The sequence below is a fragment of the Fragaria vesca genome, linkage group LG7, assembly GCF_000184155.1.
Source record: "Fragaria vesca subsp. vesca linkage group LG7, FraVesHawaii_1.0, whole genome shotgun sequence".
Classification (NCBI taxonomy): domain Eukaryota; kingdom Viridiplantae; phylum Streptophyta; class Magnoliopsida; order Rosales; family Rosaceae; genus Fragaria; species Fragaria vesca.
The window spans coordinates 9,582,491-9,592,569 of NC_020497.1; the positions used below are offsets into that span (position 1 = coordinate 9,582,491).

The 10,079-nt window shown below is 36.4% G+C and overlaps 1 protein-coding gene across 1 annotated transcript in view; it reads right to left on the reverse strand.

The window, feature by feature from the left end:
* The window catches only part of LOC101314231, a 16,448-nt gene that overhangs the window by 317 nt on the left and 6,052 nt on the right, over positions 1–10,079 (reverse strand). Inside the window, exons 10-24 of the mRNA XM_004308517.1 lie at positions 9,133–9,263; positions 8,718–8,778; positions 8,512–8,582; positions 7,217–7,266; positions 6,969–7,149; positions 6,696–6,829; positions 6,266–6,598; positions 6,122–6,185; positions 4,273–4,926; positions 3,689–4,165; positions 3,490–3,553; positions 3,182–3,328; positions 1,772–2,832; positions 1,487–1,559; positions 920–1,010 (exon numbers count right to left, since the gene is read on the reverse strand). Coding sequence (XP_004308565.1) covers positions 2,268–2,832; positions 3,182–3,328; positions 3,490–3,553; positions 3,689–4,165; positions 4,273–4,926; positions 6,122–6,185; positions 6,266–6,598; positions 6,696–6,829; positions 6,969–7,149; positions 7,217–7,266; positions 8,512–8,582; positions 8,718–8,778; positions 9,133–9,263 — 2,932 coding nt within the window. The 3' untranslated portion in view covers positions 920–1,010; positions 1,487–1,559; positions 1,772–2,267. The remainder of the gene's footprint in view (positions 1–919; positions 1,011–1,486; positions 1,560–1,771; positions 2,833–3,181; positions 3,329–3,489; positions 3,554–3,688; positions 4,166–4,272; positions 4,927–6,121; positions 6,186–6,265; positions 6,599–6,695; positions 6,830–6,968; positions 7,150–7,216; positions 7,267–8,511; positions 8,583–8,717; positions 8,779–9,132; positions 9,264–10,079) is intronic.

Consider the following 10,079-nt stretch of genomic DNA (forward strand, 5'->3'; position numbering starts at 1 on the left):
AAAAAAAAANAAAAAAAAAAAAAAAACCCTAAAAATCTTATACACTTGAGCATTCTAAACAAGGAATAGTTACTGCAGAAGTTACATCTTTCTTATCACAAAAAAAGATTTTCTTATTACAATTGTTTTTTAACTTTTACTGGAAAACTGGATACAGTTTTGACCCTTAATTCCATCAATTATGTAAGACATCCATAGCCGATTGTTTAATCATAGGCCTAATGACCTTAATTCCAGAAATCCACTAAATATATTGAATACCCCAATCAATAGTGATGCTGGTGCATAGAACTGTCAACACCCAAAATTTATGAAGCTATCCTGGGACATAGCCATGATAGAGACCATAAACATGAACAATGATTGCCTTGAATGGTTGATTTTAGGTAGTTTAGGACAATTAGCAACCACATAACCAAAATTTGTAGCAGATATCTTTGTATTCATTCAACTATAACATTGTTTTGTTTCAAGAACATTATTATTATTTTTTTTAAAGAAACAATTTATTGAGACAAAAGCAAAGAACAAGAAGGTGGACACATGATTGCAGATGCTTTGGCTAAAAACAGTGTGCTTCATGAATTAAGCCTGATTGTTTTTGACAATCCTCCAGCCTATGCTGCTCAATCATTTCTTGATGATCTTGCTGCTGTAACAAGAGCTAGGAGAGTCTCCTGCTCTAGTAGTTAGTTTTCTTGTTTTCTTTGGTTAGGCCTTTTAGGCCTCGCTTGTAACCAAAAAAAAAAAGAAACAAGAAGGCGGACAAGGAGTCCATTGGTTCAATAACATTAGCTCAAAGATCAAGTGAATGGTGTGACACTATCCCAGGAAAGATTCTTTACACCAATTGACAATAAAAATCAACCTAAAACCCAAAAATAAAGAAAATTAAACAATTTGATACTTATCAAGTTACCTTCAAGTTCCTGACTTGATGCAGACATCCTGCAGGAAAAAAGACAGCATTCCCAAGTTTTTGAATGAAGGTCCACGGCACATCCTATTTACTGTATCAAAAGATTAGATATATAGTTGAATTCAGATGAATTCTAAATTTGAAACTGATTACACAAAAAGATTGATTGAGAATAGGAATAGAATATCTTAAGTCAGGATTTTATGATTTCTTTCTTATTTTGGATTTGTTTTGTTATTAGGGAATCTTTAAAGTTCCAGAATATTAGGGTTACTTGATCCTAATTGATCTAGGGTTTTAATGTCTCTATACATAGAGGTCTTTTGTAGTCTTTTGTTTTCAGAGTTGAATTAATAAAAAAAAGTTTGAGAGCTTTGCTTCCTTTCCAGGTTTGTGTGATGCAACCTAATCTTAGGTGTGATGCCTAAGATCTCTAGGTGTGATGCCTAGAAACCTACTGGTGTGATGCTAGTAGACCTATCCCTTTCTTAATTCTGTTCTTTATAGTTGAATTCAGATGAATTCTAAATTTGAAACGGATTTCACGAGAAGATGTAGCAAGCGAACCATATTTCTCTTTAAGCTTCTTTTTGTGCTCCACTGTAAGATAAAATGTCCGATTGTGTATGGGATGGATAACCTATATACCACCATAGAAAAAGTTAAAGATTATCTTTCAAAATAAAATATGTGTACACAGAAAAAGAAGGATATCAAGGGAAGGAGAATTTGGCACTCCACTTTTAACTTCATAGAAGTAGAGTGCAAGTGATAGTAATAATGTAAAAGTAAAAAACTAGTTACCCTGTTATTTATGTATCAATGCAAAAACTGGATTGATAATGAGTTTACCTGCTGCAATGGGCAACAGTGTATGTGCCTGAATTTCTTTGAAATGCTTCATGAGATACTCCTGCAACTTAGGAATATCATGTCGACGTAATGTGTCCCATAAAGCACCTCCTTCAGTGACATCTGACACTTACAACTTATTTCCATAATTTCTTGCAGGCAATTCACCACTGATATCAAGATCTAATTCTGCCTCTTCATTCTTTTCAGATTAAGGTCCCATTGAAGCATCTCCAACATGTGGAATAATTGGATCAACTAGTATTTACACACACATTAACATAAATGTATACAGTTTCCTTATAGCATGGACTTTGCATAACTCACTGTGCTATAAATTAAATGTATTCTCGAACCAATGTTGATCTCCTGATGCGTCTAACTAATCGATCAAAAAGAGGGAAGGAAAACCCTGAGAATTTCCACCAGAGTTTACATTCCTTTTCCATGCTTCTACTTCTGCTTCTGCACGGCATCATTTAAACCTAAATTTTTATCATATCCCAAGATCAAATGATGGAGCACTGTCAAGGGTAGGATTTTCTGGGTTTAACTGAGGAATCATCTGTGGTTTCTGCACTGGCAATTCTGATTTCTGCTTAAGTAGCATTGTAGCTTGTGCTTCCAATGCGTCAAGATCAAGGCCCTCATAAAACTGATCATCATAAAGCACGTCCTCATCTGCATTACTGTGCTGCATATATCTGGCTTCAGCCTCTGCTTGCAACGAGAATTCTAGCTCCAAGTTGACAACAGGAATAGATCTTGGATGATGAAAATTCGATTTTCTTTTTCGACTTTCACTATCTCTTTCATATCCTGGAGAAATACCAGTCGTACAAGGTCTGGCTTCAGAGTTCCAATTCATGTGGAAGGACTCTGAATCTGGTCCAATTGGCAGATTTGTACAGTCAATTTGAGGAGTCTGAAGTGAGGAAGATGTTTTCCCACCAGAACTTCCAGTTTCCGGGGTCCTCGTTATTGTTGCCACAGAATTGGGTGAAAATGTGGCTGAGCTGCGTGGCTGCCTCTCCATGGGTGATTGAGTGAGCAATGAACGCCTGTAGAAAAGACACTAGTTATATTTCTTGACGTTTTAGAAATAAAACGCCAGAGTTGGGAGCAAATGCATCATCCATGGGTAATGTAATAATGAAGGTTACAGCAATTAGATGAGAAGTAGAATGGCAAAGAATTATGAACAAACTGAATCTAAGAAACCAAATTGATGGCACCCTTAAGGTAAAATGTATGAAGGAGAAGGGGCCTACTGTGCCAGGCCACCTTTACTCTCACTTCATCGCAGAACTTGGAAAACGTTTTGCAACAAATGCCAGCTTAACTAACCAAAGACAAGAATCTACTTTAATTGAACCCTGTATCTCAACTGAAGTGAAGAGAGAGAGAGACCTGTATACTGCCATCATGTCAATTCCACTGGTTGCAGCCTGAGTATTTGCAGTTGTACAATTTATCCTGTCATCTATGAAGCTATCATTTGAATGGTAATCTGTTTCATCTACTTCATCATCAGATATATCAACCTCTGAAGATACCCTGAGCAATTTGGTGAAATAACATAATTTTAAATATTACTTTCACGAGAAGCTTCATCTTATTCGCAAAATAAAATTATGCTTATAAACCGAAAATTATGCAACTTCACAAATTAAGTTTAACTGCATGTTACATAATATAGTATACAAGTATTCTCTTACTCAGCTTCCTCGTCTATGAATTCCCTCACATCATCAACTGACTTCTTTGCTAGTATTTTGGAACCTATATTACAACAGATATCATGTATGAGTAAATAGGTCACATAAGCATCAGGATTTCAAAAGTATAAATGATAAAGAAACAATCCATTGAAAAGACACAATAATCCAGATGCATCTCAACTAATATTCAATATACCTCTACGATGCTTAGTAGGGAGAGTACTACTTGTAAAAGATCTGGTAAGATTTGCTCTTGGGACATCATTAGTTGCCATGCTTTCCTGATTCCTAATGTTCCACTGATCCCCAACTTTGCGCAACCTCTTAAACTTGCGTGCCTGTTTCACACTCTGTGACCTGTCTCCAGAACCTATACACCAATCTTTGCTACAGCTACTGTTTGTAAGGTCTGCTAGAACATTTGGGCCTCTGTCATTAACCGGTGATATGGAGGTAGATTCATTTATACTGGCACTATTCCTATTGTGCAAGGGAGATTGAATTTCATTATCAGTGGGAAGAAGAGACGTATTTCTTTCACATGCATTGGTATCCATGTCAGTGGCTTTTTCATTGTCCCCAGGACTTGAAGAATTCAATACCAGTTCAGTAGGTAGTTGGGCAGGCGAAACAGCGTCAGGAACCACATACTTATTTATGGTATCCATTAGTCCTGCATCATTTACATGTATGTCAATACAGATAATACCAAGCTAATGGGGAGATTATCTAAATCTGAATTGAGATAAAATCTTATTAATTGCAGGTAAGAATACCAACCATTATTATTGATAGGAGATTCTGGAACAAATCCACTTTCGATCAAATTAGTAAGCCTCGGACTAAGCTCACCATCTCTGACAAGATTGTCCTCTTCATCAGCCAGCAATGACGGTGCCTTGCTTTTTAGAACATCAGGCGTCTCACAAGCACTATCTCCATTTGGAAAGTGTTCTCTGAGAATTGGCTTTTGAGGATTCTCTTCATCCCCATTTATTGTTGTCTCCATCCAGGTTTCAGATTCACACAATCTAGACCAAGGTGGAGTATCATTCCTTATATATGTTGTCTGAGCCATTTCTAGATCTCCAGTAATCTTTCCTCCAGCAGTTTCTTCTGTTTGTTCATCTGAAGTTCTTACATGGCAAGAACTTTGCTTCAAACTATCCAACTTACTACTCCTTGAACTTGTAAACTTGGAATTTAGCATACTTTTGCCAGGAAGAATAGGGACAGATAAGATAAGGACCTTTCCAGAAGCATCAACATCTACAACATGCGAACCAAAGAGAAAAGAGTGACCGCAAGGATCATCAGATAAATCATGTTTGTTATGCTTCTCCTTGGTTTTCAATGTCCCAGTAGTTTGTAGTTCGGAATCCGGTACTTCTCCATGTGGCTGTTTCATTGAAGAATCATCAAGATTCAACATATCTGCAATAAAACATTTGAAGATTAAAATGGATGCAAACCAGATTAATCAAGGAAAAAAAAAAAGTAGTTAATTGTTTTGTTCTGATGCATGTTAAACTTGAGTATGCACGTATCTGTCGTATCAGTTCAATATCATCATAATAGACCAGGAAATAGCTGGAAGAAATGCTCTTCTATTACGATTAAAGGGTATGAATCTTTTCATGAATAATGGTATATGTCCATTAGAATTGACACTCGATATGAGATACATTTTCTTTTTGGCAAACAAAGCCCAAATTTTGAGATCTCAATAATCATTGGCTGAATGACTTACAGATTCAGGCCGCAGAAGCATACTTGAGAGTACAAACACAAAGGTATATTCATGCTTGTATTGCACATACTGATTAACTGTTCAAATATTAGGTGTAGTCTAGGCCTTTCTAATGTTTTAGTTAATTGCTTGAGTCCACTCTAAGACATAACCCACATCACGGGAAGTGGTAATATTTTTAATATTAGCAGAGAAAGAGAAGCACACAAAAGATAATCAAAATAAAGTTGAAGAGGTACAAGCATAAACAGGACCCAAATTTCTGACAATATTTAGCTGGCAACTGGTAATTCAACAATAAGAGCACTTAAAATAATATAATAGAGAAAGGATTAACATTTGATTCAATCAAGAAAGAGAAGCACACAGAAGAAAATCAAAATAAAGTTGAAGAGGCACAAGCATAAACAGGACCTAGATTTCTGACAATATTTAGCTAGCAACTGGTAAGTCAACAATAAGAACACTTAAAAAGAATATAATAGAGAAAGGATTACCATTTGCTAACTTAGGAGTTCAAAATGAGAATCTAAAATGATAAGAAAGGAAATGTAAATACATTTTCCACTGAATTAGGATTTTCAGCTTTCTGGATTTTTAAACTATCTATCAAGTTAAGCTATAAACAGTAGAGATAAATGGTCACTTATCTCAGGTGGATGTTACGAGAAATTAAAAGTAAAATAACATATATATTAGACATCAAGCTAGAGAAGCTCCACTAACGTAGAAGTTTAATGCAGGACTAAAGTTACCATGAATCTCTGTTTATTACAAACTTTACTGTAGAAAGTATCTTCCCTTGGTATTAAACTACTGGTCTGCAGTAATCTGAATAATTTCTTAAAATATTCTTCTTGGAATATCCTTTTGACCTACCTTCTCTGTTGTCATGCTGTTCGAGAGTGTCAACTTCCAAGCACTTCTCTGAACAGACATCATCCTGATAGCATTAAGTAATACATAAGTACAGAGAATAAAATATAACAAGAGAAAATCTGAACCCAGTTCATGGTATCAAACCTCAATGAAGGAAGTTTTTCTGTCACTGGAAAAGGATAATCCTTGCAAAGATTGCATCATATCAATTAACATTGTTGTTCGAAGTGAGTGCATTACTTTATGCACTCTTGAGGGATAGGTTTGGAAGTGAGGAAAGGCAATAAGAGATGGTTTCCATATTATGTCATGTGGCTGGAAATACTTGGTAACTAAACTAGTTTCAGCAACAGTTAATTTCTCTATAGTTACAGGTGTCTGAGTATCAGTATCATCATTGACTTTCTTTCCAGGACGAACGAATTGTTCAATTGAAAACTCAACATGTTGGACTTCAGGTTTGAAAATGTGAGGGATCTACAAGAAAAACGAGACAATCAATAAGTCTGAAAGGTGATGGTACAGTATTATTAAAAAAAAAAAACCAAATGCAGTCTCTCTTAGAAAATCTCACCATCCTTGGACTAGAATGAAAATTGAAGCTATTTCTTCCCCCATTTCGCATGTGTTTGCTCACATTCTTGCTATTTGTTAGCTTCCGATTGTAACCTTTCAACTCTTCTCCTTCACAGGCTAAAACTAGTAGCCCTTGTCAAGGATTTAAAGATGCATTGAACACAAAGGGAACGTATTGGAATAAATAAAAACATATATACAAGCTTGGTGAGAGTGGGAGAACAAAGAAGACATTGCGTTAAATATGATGCAGATTACATGTATTCATAACTCAAGAAAAGGATATCTACTCGTCCATCATGCTTCCTTCCGGTTCTTCCCATGCGTTGAATCATCCTCAATGGTGATACATTTGCATCAAAGCATATAACAAGATCAACTTCCATGATATCCAAACCTTCTTCACCAATTGATGTGGCAACAATGACATTGTATCCACCAGCACGAAATTTCTGTGGGAGAATTTGAGTTAGCCAAAGCAAGGTGCTTGGAAAAGGCAGGGAAGAGAAGCCTAGTTACCTCCAACACAGCTTGTTGAACTTTTTGTGACTGGCCTTTTAATATTTTCCCTGTTAGAACTATAGTCAGTAGAATTCACAAGCAGAAACCATACCAAATATAATTTCTAAGCAACTATTGAAGCCCAAAAGCTTAAACTATTAGGGATTCAGCAATGTGTATTGAGCTTACAAACTCCCTTACTTGCAAATGCAGCCATAGCTGGCAGGTACACAGGGCAGAAAAATGCAGAGAGTGAAAAAAATATAGAGGTCGCCTGATGGAGCAGCCATAAGCTGGCTGGAAATATCATCTTTGGAAGCCAAAGACTAAGCCCAACCTTTTTTGGTCTAAAGGGGTCCCTTTTATTAGTTTCATGGTATTCTAGGAATGTGTAGTTGAAGCCTATAAATATGGCTTTCTAATGTAATCCCAAGTTCAGATTGGAATGAATTGAGATTTTATCTTATTGAAGTCTTGGCCTTGTTTCTTTCCTCTCCCCTGGCCTCCCTCATTCTATTTCTCCTTCTACAGCTAGGAAACCTCTGTTTCTTCTAAAACCCTTCTGTTCTCTTAACTCTCAACATTCTCCAGCCCACCCTATTCATTCTCTCACCGACTGTTGCTCTCTCCTGCATCATCGCCTTCCACACATAAATGTGGGAAAGTGTATTGGAGGTCTTAAACTCAGAAGTCCATACAATCAGAGCGCTGATAAATGAACAACTAGAGCCCACCAAAATCTTAAGCTAGAGAACACTGACAATGTATGTCAAGCACACAATAATTATCAGCTACCAAACACCAATGATTATGGTCTAGACTTATTGATAAAAGCATGGATACACTCAAATCCACCCATCAACTAGAAATACTGCTGTCTATACACTGACCAGTTCTCCTTACTATTTTGCATTTTTTTCCTTGGGCCTAATTTATTCAGGAAAGAGCCAACAGTTGATATCTAGCTAATAATGAATATTAGCTACCTGATAGATTATAGTTCAAACTAACATGGATACCAACGAAATCATCCCACCCATCTACTCACACAGTTTTCCATGGATAAACATAGTTCTGTTTCACAATCATTTTACATGTTCCCCTAGAACCTGTTGAATGCATCATCATGTATTCTGTACATTGGCATAGCTGATCCCAGATAATACATGAAACTTCAATGACTTCGACAAATTAAAATGTAAAGCTTTCATTTTCTTCAATATCTAGTTTGCAAAAGCACCAACTATCACTTCATGTAACAACAACTGCATCTTTTAAAGATTTAATATAGGAATAAAGAATGAGCTTCAAACCTGAACTTTGACCAATAAACTCTGTAGCTCTAACTAAATTGCCGATGTGTGCCAACGCATCCATTATGGCCCTGTGTGTTTCCATCATTATATCCAGGAATTAACTTTCAAATTATAAAATATATCCATGTAAATAAAATAAGATAATAAAATTAAAAGCATCATCATCTATATTGAACAGAAAGTATTTTCTGATTTTCTCTTACCTGACACTTCCCCTGAAGTTTGAGAAAATCATGACCCTCGAGTTCTGTGGATCTTTCGTTTCTGCAATTAGATTACAACTATCAGTCAAATTGAGCTAACAACACTTTCATCCATACAAGTTCACAATTAAAAGGCTGATATTGCCCAAGAGGCTCACATTCATGGAATAAAACTATAAATCAACTTCTCAGAAATTTTGGCGAATCATTATCAACAAATATAATTCACAAATTGAAAATAAATCAGTGCAACTGCAGTGCATTCATGGAAAGTTAAAATACAACCTGCTTAATTTTAGATTGTGGGATTCCAGTTCTGAATGCTCAAAGCAAGAACTAAACTACTTCCTTATGCAACAGTAAGACCAGCATTTCATGAAAATTTATAAGAAAATTAAGATAACAGGCTACTTACTGAAATGATCACGCAGTACGTCTAACATTTTGGATAATTTGGGACTCGGAGCACCATGAGACAGACTTTGCTGCATCCTTAGCTTTGCTTTATGAACATCTTCACTTCTACTCATATACTTAGCAAAACACCTGGAAAAGAACATTTAAGCGAGCAACCTATCAATCTTGTGCGTGTTGAAAAGCTTCAACACCATGTTTAAAGCGTATCAATTATAATAGACATAGTACTCATGTCTACACAAGAAATTTATGTCATTCAACTCAAATTTCAAATACTGAAGTTCTATTGGTGGAGTCAAATACCATCATAAGAGAATGGAGCATTCGGCTTTCACCTAAATGTATTTAAACAGAAAATATGATATTACAAAATGATCTCCTCAAGATTTTTCGACGTCATATTCATTTGGAACTGTCTGATTCCTGGAAAATTAAACAGCAGTTCCTTTTATAAAGAAGAACTTGTGACACCATTTGCAAGCTTCCATCCTAACGGTTCAATTCTACTATAAAGTGGTTCTCTCTCTGCTAAGAAAGCTGATTCCTATCGGGTTCGGTTGCTGATTTTTTTAAATTTCCCTCTCAACTTTGATATCAGCTACAGGAGCAGTGGACACTGGATTTCTTTTATGCACTTCTTTACATGAGATAAAAGTTTGTGTCTTCTATAAGAAAAGCAACTAAATAAGAAGGCAGCAATATATATATATGAGACCGGATCAGAGGAGGACGTCCGCACGCCTTTAAAGTGCGGACGTCCCTCCGTTTGCCACCGTACGGCTCCGACGACGGCGCGCCTCCACCCCAGCAGCGTCCCCGATCACTTTCCCTCACCGGGGAGTCCGCCGAATTCCAGTTTTCCGGCGAGATTGACTTTATTTGAAGTTTTGGGTGATCTTGCCGGCAAACTAGAAAAGAACGGACTCACCGGGAAGGGAAAGTGAC